This window comes from Desmodus rotundus, chromosome 11 (assembly GCF_022682495.2).
Source record: "Desmodus rotundus isolate HL8 chromosome 11, HLdesRot8A.1, whole genome shotgun sequence".
Lineage (NCBI taxonomy): Eukaryota > Metazoa > Chordata > Mammalia > Chiroptera > Phyllostomidae > Desmodus > Desmodus rotundus.
In genome coordinates, this window is record NC_071397.1 from 5335746 (window position 1) to 5359427 (window position 23682).

The 23682-nt window shown below is 53.1% G+C and overlaps 1 protein-coding gene across 1 annotated transcript in view; it reads right to left on the reverse strand.

Annotated features, from left to right (window-relative positions):
• The window catches only part of MDGA1 (MAM domain containing glycosylphosphatidylinositol anchor 1), a 57009-nt gene extending 51036 nt beyond the window's left edge, over window positions 1-5973 (reverse strand). Inside the window, exon 1 of the mRNA XM_024557924.3 lies at window positions 4842-5973. Coding sequence (XP_024413692.2) covers window positions 4842-4908 — 67 coding nt within the window. The 5' untranslated portion in view covers window positions 4909-5973. The remainder of the gene's footprint in view (window positions 1-4841) is intronic.
• Window positions 5974-23682: the final 17709 nt, after the last annotated feature.

Sequence of the window (23682 nt, forward strand, 5' to 3'; positions counted from 1 at the left end):
GCCAAGGGAGCCTAGGAAAAGCAATAAGCAATGTGGCGGCCAAGTCCGCCCCCTGCTGGCCACATCTGGAGTGGCAGTGCTCGGTGCACAGGGCTGGGTCCCCAGGCACACACCCCAGAACCTGGGGCCTAGTCAGACTGTGAACAGAGGCAGGTAGGAGCCGGGCAGGGCTCTTCCAAGACTGAGAGGCCCAAGGTTCCATCTCCCAGGTCCCCTGTCTTTGCTGGGTGGGACATCTTCTGGCCCAAGCTCCTCGAACCCAGCTGCAAGGCAGGAGTGAGGATGGGGAGGAAGGCAGAACTGGAGGCAGTGTGCGGAGGATGTGAAGTAGAGAGGAGGGTGCGCCACACTGCTGCCTCTGTCTCACCCCTCCCAGGCTGGCCTGTGCCTCCTGGGCAGCCAGAGAAGCCACGGCTGCTACCACTGCCCGGATTTCCACTCCCGCACCCAGGTATTGATTTCCTGCATCATTCATTTGCCGGCCTTGGCTGCTGTGATTAGCTCCCTCCATTCTCCCTATGGAGCCCCCCGCCCGTCCCTGCATGTTCCAGAAAAGCAGAACTAATACCAGGCTTTAAATGAGGCTTGGCCACCCAGCCCCAGCAGCTCACAGCCAAGCCTGACCAATTACAAGTAGGCCCTTGGCGTGTCCGCAGCCCACCTCTGTCAAGGGTGCTTTCCTGACCAATCAAATCCTCTCTAACCCCCCCTGCCACCCCGCAGAACCCCACCAGTCAGGAAGCACAGATTTGTAAAATGAGAGATCTTGCAGATCTTGACCCTGTGGGGGCCCTTCGCTCTGACTCTAGATCTGGAGAGCCCGCAGGCAGGCTCAGGGGCCAACATGGATCGAGGGGGTGTGCAGACGATGCTGGTAAAGCAAACAAAACCGCCTGGACTGGGGGACGCAAGGCCCTCTCCCTCATGCCGTTGCTGTAACTGAGAAGGAAGGAAGGAAGGACAGAGGCATGGACCTTCTTGAGGACATTTGGAAAACCCTGAGCTTTCTGTTGGCCTTCGTAGGGAACCAGTTTCCCAACGCGAGGCCTTCTCCAGGGGGAGAGTCCAGCCCGACAGGCAGTTTCAAGGCACGGGGTAGAAATTCCCGTGAAAATCCCAAGAGCATCCACACCTAGATGAACCCCCAGAAGACGGCACTGGGAGACGCATTTCCTGAAATTCCTTCTCTGCACCCCTCAGAGGAGGGGAAAAAAACCCTGACTTGGTGATAATTCTGTAAGCTATGTTGCTCCTGTCAAATTATTCAACATCTGTCTTCATGTTCCCACAAAAATTAGCATAGGATAGTAGTTTCTGATGACACCTTTGGTGAAATATTTTGACTTCCACCAGTAAGTTGCAAACAACCTGTCTTAAGGATAATGTCAATTTCCACTCCTGCATATTAAAAAAATCCAGGGGTTTGTTGTGCTTTTGGAAGGGAGAGGAATCCCTTCCACCTGCCCCTGGCTGGAAGTCCAGCAGCTACGGGAGGAAATAAGGAAGCCAGGGGAGGCAGTTTCTGATGCTACCCTCATAAAGGATACTCCTCCTTCAATGGGCTACTACTGCCTTTGCCCAGAACTAGGCCTCTAGGGCCAGCCCACCACCCTGGGCTGCCAGAAAGCAGCTTATAGGATCCACCCAGGAGACTGGGAGGTGAAGAGGAAAGAAGGAACCAGCTCCAAATGGACCATCTGCTCTAGTACTCGGCTGCTGTAGCATCTGTGCCCCAAAGAAGAGCGAAGCCACCTGGCGGGGCTGAGAGTGCTTCCCCAGTCCTACTGCAGACAGTGCAGCTCAGAGCCGGCAAAAGGACCCTCAGGGGGAAGCCTGGCATAGGGCTCCCGGCCCCTGCCTTCTACCAGTCTCAGCAGAGACTCACAGCTCAGGGCAGACTCTGATGGGTCTGCCCTCCACATCCTGCTCTTGCCTCTTCAGTTCAGCTTCCAGGTTTGCTAATCTGCCCCTCCCGCAGCCACACTGTTCTGGGGGCAGAGGGGGAGAGGCTGAGGGTTCCCTCTCCAGGGCACACTCTTACGCTTCCGTTTGAGTCTTGAGTAAAAACTGCCTCCATCCTCACAGCCAGGACAGCACTGGGCCCCCAGCCTCTTCTCTCTTCTCCCTGAGGTCCCCTACAGCTGCCAACCTGAGACTCTGTGATGCACCCAAACCAGAGACCCTCAAAGAATGCCAAACCACCCTGCTGCAGACCGTCTTAGACAGACTTCTTGGAAAGAAAGAATTTGAAGAGTCATTTCTTCAAACTCCCCCCAAACCTTGGCCCTACATTTTTGCAACAAATATTTGCTGAGCTCCTGCTAGGTGCTGGCACCATGCTGGGTGCTGGTATACAGCGAGGACACTAGTGACCATTTCACCCCACATTCTACTCTTTCTCAAGCTGCTTCACCTGCTTCGGGGAGAGAGGCAAAGTGGGGGAGGGAGCGGAAAGCCAGCTCTCCATACTATTTCTTACCCTAGACCCAGCCCTACGCTGGTTCTCCCTTCTGCTGCATCTGGCCAAAGCTTCTAGCATCACAACGAACTCAGTAGGCTCTTGCCATCCTCCTCCTCATACTAGATCTTTTTCCTCTCTATCCATGCACCTCTATGAAGACGTTCCACCCAGCAGATCCCCTGCGGCCCCAGTCTTCTCTGGAGCCACACTCTCAAAGGGCAGGTGGGAAGAATGCTACCCAAGAGTCCAGGGTTGGCCCCAATGCACACGACCCACCTAACTCACTCTGAGTGAGAGCAGCTTGGACACAGGCGCGTGGAAGGGAGGAAATACCGGCCAGGATGGCTGAGTGGATTGAGCTGTGGCCTGGGAACCGAAAGGTCACCAGTTCGTCCAGGTCCTCAGTTGGGAGCATGCAAGAGGCAACAGAGCGATGCTTATCTCACACATCAGTGTTTCTCTCCCTCGTTTTCTCCCTTCCTTCCTCTCTCTCTAAAAATAAATAAATAAAATCTTTTTAAAAGTACTCTGAGCTCAGGGTCTGCAGAGACCATTGCACTTACCTCCCACTCCCTGCTCTCATTGCTGGAGTTTCCAGGCTAGACTCAGAGGCGCTTCCTTGAGATGTGCCCCCATGCAGCCCGGGAGAAGGTTGGAGAAGGGAATGGAGAAGAAGGATGGCTGGGAGATGGGCTTGCCAGACCCACCCAAGAGCACTCAGAGGGAGGACAAGGTGGAGGACCCCAGCAAACAGAAGGGCTCTCAGTCACTCTCCAGAGCCCCGTGGGGTGTGATGAGAAAGAAGTAAAGGCCCGATTGATGTCCCTCTTTAGGCTACCTCTTAAGGAGACAGTGAAGCTGTAGGGAAATCTTCGAGGGGAAGAAGGAAAAGGACACCCCCCCATCCCTGTGTCTTCCCTTACACTGGGGAGGCTGGGGCCTCTGGAATCCGTTCAGTAGCCTCCTGCCAATAAGCCAGCCTCTCTTCAGTCTCTACTACATTCTTCCTCCTTCTTCCCTTTTCTGGCCCATCTAAAGGGCCAGGCAGTAAGAGACACACAAACTAATTAAGAAGCAGAGTTTGGCCAGATGCCTGGGCCGGCCTCCTCAGGGAATTAAGCCCATGCCAGCCAGAAAGTCACCTTCCAGAAACCCCTCAGGGCACCCCTCCCTCTTGTGAGGTACCCCCAGAAGGAAGCATTTCGGATCTGCACCTGAGGCTGGCAGTCAAAAGAGGGGGGGAGGGACAAATCCTCTGACCCCCACCAAGTGGACAGGCAAACTGTCCCCTGATCTGAAGGCAAGTAAGCAGGCCCTCAAGCTCAGAGAAAGAAAGAGAATCCGCCCCACTCCAGCTACACATCATTAAAAAGCGGCCTAACACAGACCGCCCAGCAGTCGGGAGAAGGCAAAGTAAGGGCCACTGGGCCCAGAGACTGACTTTTTGTGTTGTGGGATCAGGGCATTTCAGGAGGTAGAACTTGGAGGGAAGGTCCCTGGGAAGGATGATGCCTGCTCTGGGGCCTTTCCCAGGGAAAACACACGGGAGAAAAGGGAGAAGGGGTGACTGGAGTCCTCTTGGAGCCTTGGAGCGAGGCGTGGGGATGCGGGAGCAAAGCTGCGGGTCAGGAGGCAGAGTTTGGACATGTAGCGGCTGGGCGCGTGACGAATGTGCGTTTCCTGGGGACGGTGGCTGTGTGTGTGTGTGTGTGTGTGTGTGTGTGTGTACAGGCAGAAGGAAGGTGGGGATGGGTTTTCGTAGCTGGATACTGGGAGCAGGAAGAACTGGCTCAGGAGAGGTCCGAAAAGGGATGACGGGGTTTTCTGCGCCGGATCCAGGGGATATGGCATCCGCCCGAGCTGTCAAGAAGCGAGTAAAAGAAAAGAAGCCTCCCCGAGATCCGGGAAGGCAGCCCGCAGCTCGGCGGCTGTGCCGGCAGCCAGCTTTCCCGCAAGCCGCACGCAACTCCGGGTTGCGCATCGCTCAGCTTCCACTCCGGAGGCCAAGCCAGGGTAGAACCAGGTTTCGGTGCAAGCGTCTGCCCCCGCCCCCGGGTTGGGGTCTGCCGGAGTCTCGGAAGCCGACTGGGTGCTCTCCAGGGTTTCGAGTCACTCCCGCCCCCGACAGGGTCTGAGAAAGCGGGTACCTCCCCGTGGCATCGCCGGCTTCCCGCCAGACCCTCCGACCCGTCTCCATGCTCCAAAGCAGCTAGCTCGATCTCGATCTCCTCGCGCCGGGGGAAAAAGGGCGGGGATCCCGGCCAGCACTCCAGAGTGCGAGCCGGGGTCCCCCACCAAACCCCGGCGGCGCGCACTTTGCGCCTCTTGCAAAGTTTCCGCCCGGTGCTAAGCCGGCGTGCAGCGGGACACGGGCTCTTACCGTAGACTCCTTGTCCTCGGCAGTGGAAGGGGATCAGCGCCAGAAGTAGAAGGCAGGTCACCTCCATGTTCACGGCCCGTGCTTCATCCCCGCGAGGCGGCGCAGCCGGAGAGGCGGCGGGGGGCGCCTCCGCCGGGGCTCCGCGATGTCCCCTGCCTCTTCCCCTCCTTCGAGAGGCGACGGAGAGGGCGGATGCGGCGACGGAGACCAGGAAACTGGGGAGGAGGCGGCGGCGGCGGCGACCCGGGTTTCTCCTCCAGCGGGGCCGCTGCCGGGGTGAGAATACAGGGGGCGCTGGCCCGGCCCCGGGTGCCTCCGCGCGCCCGGCGCAGCAACCAGCGCCCCGGCCCGAGGAGCCCGGCCGCCGAGTGTTCCGGGGTCCCCAAGGCTTTCCCCTCAGGGTACGGGGCGCCAGAGACCCACTGCGTCGGCTGCGGCGCTTCGATCCAACAGGCCAATGACCGCTGATAAACTTGTCTTTTTTTCCACCCAGGGGACGCCCTCCGCTGAGCGGGGCGGCGAGGCCGGGTCTGCGCGCGGGTTAGTCCGCCGTCTCCAGTGCTTCGGCGTGTTCGCTGGGCTCAAGGGCCGGATCCAAAGGGGGGCGAGCCGGGCTCCCTCCCGGGGTCTCCAGCCCCAGCTCTCCCGAGCGAAGGAGCAGCGTGGGCTGGGCTCGGCCAAGGAGAGAGCCACGGGGCCCCGGGTCCGCGAAGTTGGCTGAACCACCAAGGAACCCCGGGGCCGAATCACACCTGGTCGCTCCACGGGAACCTGGAGAGCAATTCCAGTCAAGAAAGACGCCAGAAAGCGGGGGAAGGAGGAAAGTTTGAGTCGCTTGAAAAATAGTCGCGCTCTCGCAGAGGCCGGAGCTGCAGCGCTGGCGCCGATCGCCGCCTCCGCTCGCAGCGCTCCGCTCCCGCGGTCTGGCGGCGGCCGCGGCGCTCCCGGGCTCCGTGCTCTCTGGAGAGCGGGTCTGCGCCGCGCCCCAAGTTGATCGTCCCCGCCCCCGCCCGGCGGCCTCAGCCGGCGGGGCCCAGTGCGGGCGGGGTCAGGCCGGGCTCCCGGGCGCGGTGGCCGCTGGGCTCCCGGCCGCGGGAGCGCTCCGCACGTTCCGCAACTTGGGCTTCACTGTGCTGCTCTTTCCCCACTCCGAGCTTTTCATTCTGCGCTTCCCCCTCCTCCTTCCTTCCCTCCCTTTCTCCCTTCCTCCTCCCTCCTCCCTTCTCCTCGCGTCTCCGCGTTCGGGCTCTCGCTCTCCCACCCTTTGTCGCTCGCTCTCCTGTTTGATTCCCCTCCAGTTAAAGGGGGAAAAAAAAAAGGGGAGCCAATTAAAGGCAGCCCTGCTCGCCCGGTCCAGCCTCTGTCCAATTTCCTCGCCTCCCCCAGGGCCAATTAGAGAAAACAAAACAGGGATGGGGGAAGCAGACTGCCTGCTCGCTCTCTCTCGCTCTCTCCCCCTCTACGCCCCCCTCTCTGCCCCTCCTCCATCTCTCCCTCTCTGCCGCCACCCCCCCCCCCCCGCACCCCCGGCGGGAAAATGTCAGAAAGCAGAAATGGATCCATCTATCCCGAGGACAGTGGCGGAGGGACGTGGGTTTCGGCGCGGGCTCGGTAGCCGCGCACTCGCACACTCGCTCTCCACCCGCCCTTGCAAACCCAGACAGGCTGCCCGAGCCGGGTGCACGGATCCCAGTGCGCTCGCAGGGCAAGAACAGCCTCTCGCCCCGGGGACCCAAGCCAACGGGGCGCTGCACACTTTGTAAATGTTTTGCACTTTTGGGAGCGAGACTGAAGCGGGGGTCAGAGGGAAAGGCCGGGGCGCCTCCGGTTTCGCCGGCGCACGAGCCGGCTTCCAGCTGTCGATCTGCTGGGCTGTGTGTGCGGCCCCGGAGTCCCTCCGCCCCCGGCCCAGCCCCCGCCCCTTCCCAGGCTGCTACAGCCTCTCCCGGCGTAGGGCGTGGGGCCACCGCCTGGCAGCGGGCCGAGCCGCTGGCTGAGAGGGCATGCTTAGAGCTTCTGCCCTTGCCTCGGCCCACAGGTTGCCAACAGGTTTGCCCGCAGAACCCCAACGCTGGAGCTACCCCAGGCCATCCCCATGATCTTCAGCTCGCCCCCTTTCGCCATCCAGCCTTCCCTCGGGACCTCAGGCGTCCCCAACCGCCCCAGGGGCTCACTCCCTTCCGGCAGCTGAGCCCGGGGCCCGCTCCAGTGGCTGGGGTCTGGCACTCCGGGACTCCGCTACTTCAACCTGGCCCTCCCGGAGCAGGGATGGGGAGAGTGCTCCCCTCAAACGCCCATGTGGAGGAGTGTGGACTGGGGATCGAGGCGGGAGGCCACCCCCTGGTCTCCGACCGTGTCCCCCTACCCGGGTTCTGCTAATCTCACCTGCTCCACCTGTCGCCGTTATTTATCTCGGTCTGTGCGCAGGTATTGTATTAGGGCGAGGGGAGGGATCACCGGCAACCGCAGCAGCTAACAAGCATGGAGATAATCAACCTTCAACTCCCAACCCCCAGAACTATTCGGTGTCTTGGCTGTGATGCTGGTTCCACGACTGTGCATTTGTCAAAACTCAAAGAACTGTACACTAAAAAATTAATATTTTCGCATGTAAATTAAAACATAAATTTTTAAAAATAGTAATAATTACCACTTCTTCCCCAGGCCCATTTCCTGCTGGACCCCTTCTCCCCTGGCTGTCCAGGGGCTCACTCCCACAGAAGTACGTGCCCCCAACTGCGGGGGCAGGAGTAGGAGGTGTCAGGCGAAATTCAAGGCAACATAGGAGGGGTGCCATCAGCTGAAACCTAAGCTCCCTTTCTGTCCATCTCAGGAAGTCCAAAAACATCTCAAGAATCCTGTTCTCCATTGCAGGAGGTGCAATTAAGTGCAATCACCCCCACCTAATTGCACCCCCTCCCCACTTTTCTCTCTCCTTACTTTCCTGTGAGTCCAAGGCTGGATAAGGGGATCCACACCCATCAGATGCCAGCTGAAGATTTATTAAATGAATGAATGAATGATGCCCATCATAGGCCGGATACCACTGACCTAGAATACCCTTAATGCAGCATCCTTTCTACTCCTCACCCCCTCAACCATTATCCGAGAGAAAAATCCATTTTCTGCCTCCACAGAGATACAGAGGTGTATGGCTTCTTTGCACCCACCTCCCCCACCCAGTCTGAAAAGGAAGTGGTCCCAACTAAGGGTTCAATGATGAGTAGCTTCTTTTATTGTCATCTTCTTCCTATATTTAAAAATTCCTAGAAATGCCCACCTTTTCCAGGAAGCTTTCAGGGAGTGATCACAGTAATTGCTGCCCTCCTTGGCTTTGCCCATTCTGAGTTGAATGAGCTGTTACCCACATCATAGGAAACTGCTTTCCTGTTCCCCAATTAGCTAGTCCAACCCCAAACAACAGTTAACTGTTCTTCTTTGCCTCTGGGGTGCGTTGGGGGGGACAGGGAACCCCACTGACTCAGCTCACATTCTCTTGAGTTTGTTATCTCGGAACACCTACACTGGCCTGGAGGAGAAAGGAGACTGCTGATGAGGAGGGACTGGGAAGAAGGGGGAGCAGAAGACCAAACTGCAGCCAAGCTGGGATTGAACATTTGCTGTAGCTAATCCACTTGTGAATATGCTGCAGCTAATTGTATGCAGTGTAAATACCTTGACAGCCTGGTTGCTGTGTCTGTAAATTCAGTCATCTCATCCCCCAAGTGTGCCCCGCCTGCTGCCTCTGCCAGAGCCCTCTGTCTGACAATGGGAGGCAACGAATAGAAGGAAAAGAACAATAGCCTTGGGAGCCAGCAGCCCTGCCTGCCCGTCCTCACCTCTCTAGGCCTCAGTTTCCCCAGCTGTAAAGTTGGTAGGATCCCAACTTCTCAGAGTGGTTGGGAGATGTAATAAGGGCTGATGCCACATGTCAGACACTGTTCTAAGCCCTTAATGTGTATTAACTATTTAATCCTCATTACAACTATGCGAGATAAGGCTGTTATTCTCAGAATAACAAGGATTTAGTGACTCATGTAGCTGCTAAAAGCCTCACTGGGCTTTGACCTGGGCAGCTTGGCTCTGCAAGCTTGCTCTTTCCCACTGTTCTCTACTGAAGAGACATAAGGGTTTATGTGCCTAGTAAGTGTTTTTTACAAGAAATGTTTTCTATTCTCTTCACGCCCAGAGAACAATTCTCTGAGCCCTAGATTGGGCAGTTGGGGCCGGCGGGGTAGGGCAGGTGCAGAGATCTAGACCGCTGGACCTGAGCATGCGGAGGTCTGAGGCCTGCAGGCTCAGTGGTCAGCACCCAACTGCCGGTTCTTGCACTCCACCCAAGATGCTCCAAGAAAAATCCCCTTATTTTTCCTAGAGAAAGTACAGCCCTTGCGCTCCAAGAGGGCTCCAGAACTAGCTGCTGACTGAGGGGGAATGGGGAGTGTGGTAGGCCAGGGAACCAGGAGCTCAGACCTTGGTGCTGCAGGGCAGCAGGGGGCTTCTGCTGTGAGACTGTGTTGCTAGAAAGCTCCCCCATCTCCTCTGCCTCTTGTTCGCTCACCCCCAGCAAGTCAGGGACTGGAAGAGGAGAGGGAAGAAGAAAGGAAGAGTCTTTCAGGGGATGTTGTCTTTGCCTTGCAAGGGAAATTGTCTCTGAAAATCATACAGTGGCAAGTATCGATTCAATCTGAGGGCAGGACACCTTCCGGTCAGGTGGGGAAAGCTGGCTGGGAGGGGATGAGCAACGGGGAGAGTTACGACCCCGCTGAAAGACTGGTTTATTAAATCGGGCCCTAACAAATAGCCAATTAATTTTTCCAGCTGCTAATTAGTAAGCAGTTAACTCCTGTTCTAAATTGTGCTGCTGCTCAAGACCAGTGATAATACAGTCCATGATGACACCTTTGGAGAGGGGGGTTCTCAGAGACTTCTGCGGCCTAGAGTCTGTAGCCCGTCCACCCCCTCCTCACCCACACCCTCAGCAGGCCCTCCCCGAGTGGAGTGCTGGCTGTAGGAGAGCAGGGATCCTGTCTGTATGTTCCCCATCCATCCAGCTAACAAATACTTAATGCGCTCCCACTACGTGCCAGGCACCACTCTAGACACTGCAGGTTCGAAGCGAGCAAAAGGGACAAGAGCCCCTGCCCTTCTGGCAGTTACATTCTAGTGAAGGGACAGATCATAGACTAAGTAAATAAGGAAAGTAAATAGTGTTTAGGTGATAAAGACAATATTAAAGATAGGAGGAGGAGGAGAAAATGTGAGGGCCGAAATGCTAGAGAGGGAGCACAGAGAAGATCCCTCTGACATGCAAGTCCCCACGTTGGAAAAAGGAGGGATCAGTGTCAGAATCTGGGGGAAGAGCACTGCGGGGAGGGGGGCAGCAAGTGCAAAGGCCCGGCCATGGGTGGGGGGTGTGTGTGTGGCTGCACCTGGGTAGGTGAGAAGGGGTAGTAGGAGCTGAGATCAGCGGTTAGGGGGGCAGGTCATTGGGGTCCTAGAGTCATTGCAGGGTGTTGGGTGTTACCTGGAGTGAAATGGAGCTATGGCAGGATGTGAACGAGAGGAGGGACGGGATCTGACTGTCATTAGCAAGCTCTGGGTCTGTGTGTGGAATTGATTGAAGGGGTCCTATAGTATCCCTGGCACCTGGCACTCAGTGGGTGCTCAATAAATGCTCATCACGTGAATATTGGTGGGGCTACATTGTACCTCTGGGAACCATGCTCACTTTGAAAGGCCAATCTGTTTGGATTCTCTTTTAAATTATTTTACAGCTGTCACCAATGGTGCCCTTAGCTTTGAACTTTCCAAGGAACTCCACACACACTATCCTACTTGGTCCTTAAAATGTCCCTGTGAGGCCAGTTAAGACAGGGGGCTCCCTTCATTTTACAGATGTGGAAACTGAGGCAAAGAGACTTTGACTGACTGTCTTAACCATGCGTTACTGAAAATAGCAGTCCTAGAATGATGGGCGAGGGGGGTACGAAAGATACAGGAGTCCCTCCCGCTCGCTCTCTGGCCACGTTGTCACAGTTGCGTCCTGCCTCACTGTGTGATCTTTCCTCTCTGCTCTCCGGGTTCTCATTTCCACAGCGAGCAGATGTGCCTGGACTGGTTCCGAGATCCCCGGGCCCAGACTCCAGAGCCTTGCGAGCTGCGTCTGAGACCCGATATCTGGCTGGACCTGATCACCATTTCCCAAGTAAGGTTGCCGGGGCTGTCCTGAGCTCCCTTCGTCCACACTAATGTTGGAACGGGAAGTTTTGCTTAACTTCTAAGCTGATAGTTCAGTGGATCAAAAGTAATTCGGTTTCCACACCAGTTTGGAAAACACAGGGTCATCCCACTCTGAAAAGGCATAAAGGAGCACTGATTTGTACGGAGCTCTGCTTCCCTGTTGGGGGGTCTGGGGAAAAGATGACACGCTGGAAAAGCTAGGTTCTCTTGATTATTTATTTGCTAATTAAAAAATATTTATTGACTCAGGCATTTTACCTACACTATACTGGCCCCCCTGCGGAGACATCCACTAACTAACAACACAGCCCCGCCCTCAGGGAGCCTCAGTCTGGGGGGAGACGCAGCCTTGTCCTCAGGGCTCCCAATGGAAGTGAAGAGAATGCTATTGTACGGTTATAGATCCTGGTGTGAAAACGGAGCCAGGATACAGATCTAGGAACCAACACACTGCGACAGTAATGAAGTGTTTACTCCTTGGGCAAGGGCTAAGGGGACGGGAACAGGGAAGGCTTGGAGCCTTTTACTCTGACTTCTTGGCTCCACCGCAAGATGGTTTCCTACCCTTTAAGCCTGGTTGCCTGCAGCCTTCCAAGTTTCAGCCAAGACCGAGGGAGGCAGCCTGGTGTTTTATTTGTCCTCATGCAAATGCCTCTCTGGGCTCCTAGAAACCAGGCCTGTGTGAAGGCAAGACTGTGAAGCTAGCATGGAGCAGTCAGTGCCCACAGGGAGGGGAATCCACTCTCTCTGGGGAACAGGCCCCACCCCAGCAAGAAGCCCCCTCCTCACCTCACACCACTGGCCACCGCAGGGAGACAGATGTGGCCAAGGGGACCGCAGAGCACCTGGAAACCTGAAGGCCCACCTGTAAGTCCAGTCTCAGGGATATCACCCCCACCCCAGGCTCAGAGTGACATCTGTGCAGTGTGCTCTGCTTCTGAGTGTGCTGTAAGCTCGCCGGCAGGGGGGTGTCCCTCGGCACCTGGTGCAGGGCTGAGCACACATGGTAGCCGTTCAATGTCTGCTCATTAAGATGAATTGAGTTGGATTACCCTAACTCTAACAAAAGTCAGCTCTGGGCAAGACCTGAATTATCAGGATAAGGGAGGCCCAAATTAGGGGTTAGTTTAGGGACAAATAGAAATAACCAATATACAAGAAATGTTTGCATAAGTACAGGCTGAGGGGAAGCAAATTCCTAGGGAAGGGAAGGAGTCAAGTGAGGGGTAGAATGTCCTGGGAAATCCTGTGTAAACAAGTGGCTGGGGGAAGTGACCCCCACTGCTGCCTCATTTTGGGATGCCTTCTAAGAGGGGCTGTCTGGGTCAGGTGTGTTTCCTGAAGGCGTGAGGTTCTGCCAGGCTGAGCGGGGCTCTGTCCTCTGGCATCTGCCCGCAGGGCCACGGCAGCCCCGTGAAAGGTATCAGGTTTCGCTGAGTTGGTGTTCGTCACCTTCTCCGGGCGGCTCTTCAGAAGCAGGATCAAATGTTCTTAAGCTTCAAAGGACAAGCTAGGGAGTGAGGGGAAACGAAAGGGAGGGAGGGCAGGGGAGGAGGGGTGAAGCTGAGGTCACCGGAGGGGAGGGACCAGCTGGGCCCGTGATTCTCTTTGCTCCCTTGCTGTCTAACCTCCTCAGCAAATTCCTTTTCCTTTAGCCATCACCTCTTTTTGACCCACGCAAGGGCGGGAGGGGAAGGGGAGAGGGATCTAGAGTGGAATCATTGCACGCACACGCGCGCGCGCGCGCACACACACACACACACAAAATCGCTGCGTGGCATGAACTCTAGGGGGCGCCATTCACACAGAATACGACAGGCACGGCTCCCACCTCCACCCCGAGAGTGCAATGTGGTGGCCCAGCTGCAGCTCTCTCTGGTCTAACCAGACCAGAGACAAGCTCGTGGCATCCAACGCTGTACCTCATTCCCCTCCCCTTCTTGTCCCAACCCTCCCCTGTTCTCTCTGGACCCTCAACCTCTAGGTCGCGCCTGGCCTGCCTTCACTCCCCACCCCGCAGGTTGCTGGGGGAAGAGAGGGGTCCCAGGCCCCGCCCCACACGATTGTCATTCAGGACACCGCATGAGCTCAGGGGACTCGCTGTCTTTTGATTAACTCCACTTATTAGCTGGCTCTCGTGCTGTCCTCAGGGATCCCCCATGCCACAGTCATGGGGCCTTCAGGAGCCATATCTGGCCCCAGCGTAGAGAGGGGGACTCTAATTGGCCCTCTCACTCAGCCCCATGAGGACAGTCTGGCCCCACTTCCCATCCTTTCTATCCCCTAACCCAGGGCTGACCTGAAGGACCATATCACAAAAAACAAAACCCCATAAAATGCTGAGCCTAAAGGCCACTTGTCCTCGCAACCACCCTGCCAGGTAGGTAGATTTATCCTCCTTTAAAGACGAGGGGGCTGAGGAGGAGAGAGGTCCAGTCACGCCTCCAAGGTCACACAGCTGGCAAGGGGCAAAGGGGGTGTTCAAATCGGAGAGTCTGGTTTCAGGGACTATGGAGTCTATACCCTTCACTGCTATTTAGTGCTGCCTCTCCATGGAAGAAGGGCCAAGACTGACAACCTAGTAGCTATTTAAGGTTAAACAAAGGAAAATTTAACATTCAGTTTCTGTCACAGTAGCCGTGTTTTGAATGCTCAGTGGTCACTCATGGCCAGTGGCTACCGTCTTGGACAATGCAAATGTGGAATATTTCCATCATCGTGGGGGTCTGACAGACAGCTGTGCCCAGGAGTCCTTATTTTTAATTCCAGCTCTACTGTTTACTCGCTGAGCAACTGTGGGCAAGTTACTTCACCTCTCTGTGTCTCAGCTTCCTCATCCATAAAACCGTGATAAGAATAGTGCCAACCCCATAGAGCTGTTAGGGGGATTAAGTGAGAAAATGCATATGAAGTACTCAGTACAGTGCCTGGCACAGAGTAAGCAGGCTACCGATTGTTAGTTATATTATTAGGAAACATAGTCCAGTCCTTCATTTAACTAAGTAGGTAGCTAAGGACCACAGAAACTGAGGAACTGGCTTAAAGCCACACAGCAAATTAAACGCCATAAACCTGGGGCTCCTAATTCTTCGTATTCCCCCGAACACCTAATGATACCACTACAGTTGATAAAGGACCTTCACCTTGGACACTCCCCAGCATGCTGGGAGGCCACTGAAGGAGGTTTCATCAACTCCATTTCGCAGATTAAGAAACTGAGGTGCAGAGAGGATAAAGTAACTTCTTCAAGGTCCTGTTGCTGTTTGGTGCAGGGTGGGAACTTACTACTGTTCAATATTCTTCCCCTGCTCCATTCTCCACTGTCTGTGTGAATTCACGTGTGAGTGTGTGTGTTTGTGTGGGAGTAGTTATGTGCCTGTGTTCTTCATTTGTTCACCATGCAGAGCTCAGTGGCCTGAGCTATAGATAGAATATAAATTATATAAATAACATTAATACGGTCTCAGTTATGTAAAAAGCTGTGTATAAAAGACGAGAAGGGCAGATAATACCATTTTAATGATTATCGTGGGCGATGGAGTTGTGGGTGATTTGCATTTCTGTCTTTATATGTTTCTATTTTTCCTCAATTTTCTACCAGCAGTATGTATTATTTTTATAATCAGAATAAACAAAAGTGATTTTCAAATACATTTTTTTAAAAAATAAAATTCCTCCGGTGTTTTCCCTGTGGCCTCCTCAACCCTCAAGCAGTCAGGAGGCCTGACCTGGGGTTTGGCGTTGCCTGGCCGGGCCTGCTAGCAGACAGGGGCCTGTGTGTGCCTCTTAGCTGGGTCGCCTTCCTGCAGAGGCCCTCAGGTCCCTCTGCACTAGAGTGGGTTTGAATTTACTCAGCAACATCCACATGCAATAAATGTTCTGTTTTATTTATTTATTTATTTTTGAATCAAATAAATTCTGATCCCAAGTCTCCGCTTGCCAGAGTGCTGAAAAATCAGCCTTAGTTATGTTTGGGTGGAGTCTCCAGGGTCACAGAAGGACCTGGGACCCAGAAAAAGAGGCCTCAGGGCCTTGTGGTTGCCATGGTAATTGACTCCCGTTGCCTTGGCTCCTGAAACCTGGGCCAGGGCTCAGTCATCCAGGCGAGGTCTCCGCAGCAGCCCTCTCAATGACCACAAGTGGGCCCCGGAGACCCTAGGGCTTCAGCACTCATCTTCCGGCCTCCACAAATATCCCCATCTGGCACTGCAGGCGCAAGGCACAGGGACCCAAACATAAGGCCCCCTGAAACTCTGTCCCTTCAGGGGAGGAAGGCATATCTCCACCTCCCTTCTCCCTCCCAGGCCTACTGACCTCCATAGCTCCCCTCTATGCTCCACCCAAACTCTCTGGCCTGGAGCAGGACTTGGTTTTTCCAATAATGATTAGTGGGCTTTTGTCATGATTGAAGAAACAAAAGCCCCAATAAGAAAACCGCATTCAGTGGCCTTACAGGTTATTTAGGAGAGGCCCAAAGTGACTGGGGGAAGTCACTTCACCCCTTCCCTCAGGACTGGGGGAAGCCTGGGGGTGGCAGGAAGGTCCTCTGGTGGGGGGCTGGGATACCTTGGATCTACCTGGCGTTGGTCACCAATGTCCCAGCCCAACAGAGACACAACCTCTCCTCTCCTCCCACCTCCCCCTGCCAAAGCCAGCCACGAGCCACCACCCATGTGCCAGACACTCGTCCAGCTCTTATCCATTCACTTATTTATGTGTCCATGGACTCCCGCACTGGTTCTATCATTTATTCAAACTTGCATTGAGGGCCTGCTGTGTGCCAGGCACTAGCTGGTGTCAACATTTGTAGAACGTAGACGTGAATCGACAATTGTGTACAGAAACCAGCTCACACCAGCCAAAGAGCTGATTGTGCACATCTCTTCTCAACTTCGCCTCCCCTCTGTCATGCTGAGAGCTTATGTCAGCCATGGCAGGCGTCGTTACACTGTAAAAATTGCTGGAGGTGCGAATCAAGGCCTTTCCCCCCAGAGAGCAGGTTATTAAACATTTACTAACACACCACTGTGCCAGGTCTTGGTGTCTTGGGCCGCACAAAACTGAACCCCAAGAACTTCGAGTCTAAACCAGAGAAGGATAGTCACCCAGTTTACAGTATAATTTTGGCCCATCCAGACCTGTTGGCCTCAGAACCACAGTTTGTCTTTGCAACCTAGAAGTACCAAGAACGGAGAATTTGATTCTCTGCAAGACCTAGGAAGGCACGATAAAGGAGGTACTTTTTGAGCTGAGTATCTGGGAGAGGTGAGATGTCAGTCCAAGGGGAGGGTGTGCTGGGTGGTGGGAGCATGTTGAGCACAGGCCTAGAGGAAGGGCCAGGCTGAGTGTCTCCACTCCACTGAGATAAAAATGCCGAGGCAGGCAGTCACTCCCACCTATTACCTACCTCCCCAATCAGACAGCAAAAGTGAACTACTTTCTGGAGGGAAAAAATAGATATTGTAAGAGCTGGACTGTCAGGGTGAGGCTGCTGGTTAAATACTGAGCGCTGAGAGGTAAGGACGCCTCTTCTTTGTCCTCCTCCTCCTCCTCATTACCCTTCCTTCCCCAAGGGAAGGCCTAACCTGCAGGGAAAATGGCTACAAAGTGTGAAAGGGGCAGCCAAGAGACCATCTACCTGCCCTCAACACCAGTGACATTGTCACCACCAGTGTATGCCACGGTACATAACCACCAGGCTGGCCTTGTCATCACCCCTGGCCCCATGGGCATCCAGGTGTGGTCCGCCAGCTCCGTTAAGCAGCTCACACACACATGTGAGGGACCCTCAAACGAACCCGAATGCTACACGCTCCAATGATCTCTACGACACGTGAGAGAAGGCTTCTCAAGGAAGAGTTTATATTTTCTGCCTTCTTATTCTTGGAGGTGGCTGCGCCTCCCCAGTGTGCACACCCACAGACATACCCACATATGTGCAGAGGCGAGTCTGCGTGCAGGATGCAACACCACTGAGTGCCAAACAATTAGACACGAGCTGGGACAGGCATGGGGGAGGCCGCAGTCCATTCGCCTCAATGATCCCTCCTGGACCTGGTGAGTCAGTGGTCACCGGCACCTAGCCCACGTCCTCTGAGCCACTGTGCCAGCCTCGTCCCACTTGTCTGACAAAGAGCGGAGCTGCCCACCCATTTAGGCCGGCAGCCTCCCACTCACTTTCCCAGTCTGTTGCCCCTACCCCCGGGGAGGGCACGCAGAGCATGAGTGTGCACCGCATTTGTAGAACCCACGGCAGCCCGCAAAGCACGGCCCGTGCTCTCTCATTTCATCCTGGAAGGCTGTGAGGCAGGGGTTAGTGTCTCCAGTCTGCGGATGAGGAAACTGAGGCTGTGAGTGACTCCCCCAAGGGGAAGCTAGCATCAGAACCAAGGTGCTCTGATTCAGACATTTACTCCACAGGTATTTGTTACATCCTGGATGCTGTGCTGAACCCTGGAGATTCAAACATGAGCACCAGTAATAATGATAATGGCCGATAATAATAATAATGCCTACACTTTATGGAGCACAGGTACAGTGTTATCTCAGCCTTCATCACAGCCTGTTATGAGGTGGTATATATACTCCCACCTTTCAGTAGAGGACACTCAGCATCATTCCCGTGCTGGATGAGGTCACTGGGAGCTCCAGCGTCTCTCAAGGTGGGCCCAGGACCTCGACTCTTCCAGAAGGACTGCAGCTGAGGTTCTTAGATGGGACATGGGAACATATTGAGAACGTATGGGTTTAAAAACACTCCAGGGGTGACCAGTGCGTGTGTTAGAGTGCAGGCCCAGAGGGGCCCAGGGCACACAAGTGGCTGAGGGTCTGTGGGGGCAGCTTTATCCGTGTTCCCTGAGCCCCAGCTTTTGTCCCCTTCGCATTTCCCCAGTGTGAGCTCATCCACCCCATGGCTGTGGCTACCACCCACTCCGTGACCCGCAGACAGCCCAGGCTGAGGCCAGGGGCACTGCCCCAGTCAAACTGCCGCTTTTTGGCTGCATGACCTTGGATAAGCTACCCCACCACTCTAAGCCCAGTTTCTTTGTCTGGAATACAAGGCTTGTAGTAGTAATAATGGTAAATTCTTCCAGAGTGCTTACTTTGTGAGAAGCACTATTCTAAACCCCTTACATGTATTAACTCATTTAATCTTCGCCGTGTCCCTGTGAGCTCGGCTTTTGGCACGGAGCTGCGTGCTGCACACACTCAGTAGCTGTTAGCTGTTATTAGCTCCATCTTAACCCCGGGTCTCTGTGAGGCTGCCCAGCTCTCTGCTTTACACTTACAACCTCATTCTTCCGCCTGCATGTCTTATCTCACTGAATGGGCATCATTTCCCCCATCACCCAGGCGGCTACACCTGAGACTCTGAGTGCTTCCTTTCCTCTTCAAACCTACATTTAAGTCCTGCTGAGTCTACCTCCTCTGTGTCTCTCCTATCCAGGCCCTCCAGCCGTTTCCTCTTTCCGTCCCGGTGGCTTTGGGCAGCTTCACTGACCTCCTACTCATTTCTCACCTGGATTATGCAAAGACCTCCCACAGCTCCCTGCTTCCAGCCCGCACACCCTACACCCTGTCCTGCTGCCCTGCCAGAGATTTCTGAATTGCAAATCCACTGAAGATCCCTCCGAGGCTCTTCACAGCCTCCAGGATCGTGTTCAGGCTCTTCAGCTTAGCCACAGCTCTGTGGGGTGTGGGCCCAGCCTTCCTCCCCTCCCCTGCCTCACCCCCACCCCTGCCACTGCAATATGGCCACGCTAAGTCCGGCCAGTTCATTCTTCTGGCCCTTTGCACATGCAGTTCTCACAGTCTGGAGGGCCCTCCTCACACCCCTGTATCTGACTCGCTCCCCACCTCCCTCATGACTCATCTTCCTGGATCTCCACTAGAGCTCCCACCAGACACAAACGTCACCTGGAGGCAAATGGTTAAAAGCACAGTCACTGCAGTGGGTTGGCCCCACACCCACCATGACTCATTCGTTTCAGCTCCACTGTTTTCTAGCTGTGTGATCTCGGGCAAGTTACTTGACTTCTCTGAGTCTCCAACATGAAGCTAATGATAGTGCCTACCACATACAGTAGTTGTGAGAATTGAGATAGAGCAGGAAAAGGGCTTACACAGTGTCCAGCAGAATCCAAATGCTCAATCAATGTTAGCTATCATCTAATAATAAGATTCTGTCTTATTCATCTTTGTATCATTGTTGCCTAAAGTAGATCCAGCCTAAGGCAGATACTCAATTAATGCCTGTTGAATTGAATCGCAGTGAAATAACCTGGAGCCGATTTCCATTTCAGTCCGGGTTTCTAGCTGCAAGCAACAGAGACCATTCTGACTGATTTGGGCAGAAGAGGAATTTACGAAGGGTATTAGGCGACTCATGAAACCTCTGGGATGACCAGAGGACATGGACTGGAGACCACATCACCAGGAATGAAGTCCGATGACATCCTAGACCTGCTGTGGCGGACACCCGCCTACCCCCATGGCCGGGCACGGGCCCCGCAGCGTGCACTAATAACACTAGGCGCCAAACGCAGAGACGGTGCCTGCTATTTGCAGGGCCCGGGGAAAGCGTGCAGATGGAGGTCCATATACTACGCATCAACACATATTAAAGTTATAAGTCCAACAATCGCTTAAATGAAATATATTCAGATCTGTTCCAGTTGCTGGGGCTGCATAACACCTTACACCCAAACTTAGTGGTCTCAAAGAGGCATTTATTACGCCCATAGATGATTTCAGATCCTGGATGGCTTGCCCTGGCCCCAAAATGTCTATGGCCTCAGCTAAAAGGTTTGGAGGCTGGAGACTGGAATCATCTGTAGGTTTGTCCACAAGTCCGGTAGTTGGCTTGGGGCCTCAGTTTCTCTCCACAATGAGCCTCCCAAATATGTCTCCATCTGGACTAGTTTAGTCTTCTTCACAGAATGGCACAAGGGTTCCAAGGCAAGTGTTCAGAAAGTCCTGCCCAGGTTCAAGGGGAGGGGAAACAGACTGCCTCTTGGTGGGATCGTGAAGATCTGATAGAGTAAGTGGGACAAGAGGTACCGCTGTGAGCATTTCTAAAGAATGCAAGCGTCCACATATTCTGTCACCTTGACAAATATACCTCTCTAACAACCGGGGAGGTCAGGTTCAGATCTGGAATCTGGAGACTGCTCAGCACTGTGTCACAGCGTGATGGTGCAAGCAGAATCAGCCCCTGCCCCCACCCCTGCCCCTCCCCTCAGCCTCCCCCTGCATGGCCAGGGGCCTCCTGTGCTCAGGTTTGGCCCCGCCTGCCCACAGGTCCAGCTCCCTTGGGCACCCATGAACAAACACCCCTCGGCTGTTCCTCAGGCACCAGGGCACACAATAGCAGCCAATCTACACTCCATAGACAGATGTGGAAAGGGATGCACAGGCCCTGGAAGTGGGCCTAGGACCATGTGGACAGGGACTCTGGGGTCCTGGTTCTTGCAGTATGATGGGGTGAGGGGACTGTGGGTAAGCATGTCCCTTGGTCCTAGAGATTCTTGTCCCTGAGGAGAGAAGTGTTGCTGGAGGAAGACAGGAGCAAGACTCTCTAAAGTGGGGGGACTCCTCTCCCCCCGATCTAAGGTTGGCACTTTCTAGAACCTTTGCCAGCACAGCCTCTGGAAGCTGGATACCTGTGCTGCCACAGTTACTAAACAGACTCCTTGCCAGCCTTCTGCAGAGTCTTTCCTGGGTATACCTGTTCAATGGAGTCTAATTATATACCTGGTGCAAGGGATCCTGGGAAAGTGAGCTCTGGCTTTTAGGGAAAAGGCAGACACATAAGTTACAGAGGTCCCAAATGTAGGAAGATGGTTTAAAGGCCGTAGGCATCCAAGAAGAATGATATATGTCCACTGTGGCCACCCCTGGGCTGCCCAAATCAACATACACCCTTCTTCCATTCTTAAATTTGCCCACCAAATTTACCACCACCACTAAAACCTGCTTCCACCTAGAGTAATGTGATTATTCTTCCCAAATGAAAACTTACCCTTTTTCCCAAAAAGGGACAACGCAAATTCACATCAGAAATTAAACCAGGGTGCCTGGGATGCCCCTTCTCTTTCTAATTCCATCATATTCCCACCTCGATTTTCTATAATCCATGCAACAAATTGTAAATATGACTATAAACAACACCCCTACATAAATATAATAGGGAGTGAGGGTGGAAGAAAGAAGGAAACTTTGTTAAAACAGATCAATATACCCAAAGCAAGGAGTACGGCAGGGGAGTGCACTGTAGCGCCTGCCCGTGCACCGCATCGCAAGACTCAGAGGGGAGACTCCCACCATCTAAACAGTTGGTCTGGCTTGTAGCTGTTGCCATCACGTCAATGTATGTTTGTGGCCCTGCCTGTTTATGAATAAAATAAATATTAATAAGTTTATATGCATAACATACTTTATATAAATCCTATGAGCAATATTCCAAGCAAAATAAGCCCTTAAATTGGCAATTTTGGTATGTGTTACCTTACTAGGATCTGACTGTTACATTCTTGAAATCCTATCCAGTCATGGTCAGTGGCATTTTCCTATGGAAATAATAAATAATAAATAATAGTTAAATATTTTCTACAGAATATAATACAATAATAAAATAATAAATATTTTAGTATTTAAAATATTTGCTATGGAAGAAATGCAAAGGGAAGAAAATAGGAATGTGGTGAAATTCTCAGACACAAAATCAGAAACTGATCAAAAATCTGAATGAGCAAAAGCAATATCAATTTCAGTGGCAAAAAAATGAAAATTGGGGCAGACAAAGTATATCCATTAAAAAAAAAAGGAGCTTATAGGAAGCAACATGTGCCCTAATACTCAGCCTGAAGACACGTTGGGACTTTTCCTCCCTTTCTCCCTCCCTCCCTCCCTCCCTCCCTTCTTTCCTTCCTTCCTTCCTCCCTCCCTTCCTTCCTTCCTCCTTCCTTCCTTCCTTCCTTCCTCCCTTCTTTCCTTCCTTTCTTTCTTTCTTTTTTGTGATTTAAGCAATGTCAATACAAAAGACTTTTTTTTTTTTAAAGATTTTATTTATTTAGAGAGAGGGGAAGGGAGGGAGAAAGAGAGGGAGAGAAACACCAATGTGTGACAGATATACGTCCCCAACTGGGGGCCTGGCCCACAACCCAGGTATGGGCTGTGACCAGGAATTGAACCTGTGATTTTTGGTTCACAGGCCAGCATTCAATCCACTGAGCCACACCAGCCAAGGCAAAAAATAATTTTTCTATGTTTGGAATATTTGTTATAAGACTGTCAGATCAATGAATGCTTTGTGTGTTTTAAATTTTTCATTTTAAGAATAAAAATGTTTAGATATTAAATATTTGTATCTTTTAATTTTCATGACTTTTGTCACTAATTTCGTGTTAATATTGCCTTTATTTTAATGATTCCTCTTATCAAATGTCTATATCACATAGGGAACAATTTTACATGTTGTTGAAATAAATAATCTCGTGAAAACTTACTGGTTCATAATAATAATAAACTATTCATTTAACATTCTATCTTTTTTTCAACCAAAAGACTTCCAAAACTTTTAGCATAAGCCTATTACAGAAAAGTGACTATTATTTATAGTCACTCATTATTTAAAACCTGTAAATATAGTGTTATGGAAAATACAGATTAATTTATAATTTCAGGAATTTCCAAGAATTCTCAGATTTCCAATTTCTCACTCCCAAGTCCCCCAAATTAGCAGCTGCTAGGAATTTGGAAACATACTGCCGACCAGTGGCATTGCCCCTGGCTGGCACCCTGGATTTACTCAGCCTCAGGGGTGCTGGCATGGGATGGAGGGCACCCCACACCAGCCCCAGAAACCTCCGTTGCAGGGTGCTGAGCCCACAAACACACCTCATCCCGCATGACCTCATGCCCAGCACACCGGCACCCTCACCAAACTTGAAACAATCAGAACCCGGAGGCTGCCTCCCTTTTCCCTGGTCCCCAGGAGAACAGAAGAGTAACATTTACCTTCCTCCTAATTCTGTCCTTTTCAAATGTCACCAGGGAGGGAGGGGCTTTGTTCCTCCCTCAGCTCTATACCACATGTCCCAGCAGGATCCCTCAGTCCACAGCTCGCTGACTGCTTATGTGGGATGCAGGGGGGTGTGCATGGGGACACCCTCTGGGATCCCTGGATGATCGGGGTCACTTAGGGGCAAGCCAGGCTGCCTCTGGTGAGCGGAGGAGACCTGGGAACCCAGGTAATGTGTAAGGGGATGAGACCATCTGGCCCTTTGCCTAAGGATAGACAGCAGTTTTATCTATTCATAAATCCTAAAGTGCCCCAAAGCTTAATATTTTAAAACAATAAACCTTTTATTTGATCACAATTCTGGGGGCCAGGGGTTCAGACAGTCACAGCAGGGACAGCTCACCTCTGACCTACGCTGACGTCTCTGGGGCTGGAACGCCCATGGCCTCTTCGAGTGCAGGGCAGACAGCGCAGCTAGGAGAGCACAAAAGGCTGGGTGCTGGCTGGAAAGGCCGACGAGGCCATTCATCTGGGTTCCTTAGTCCTCCTCCACGCGTCTCAGGGCCTCTCCCTCTC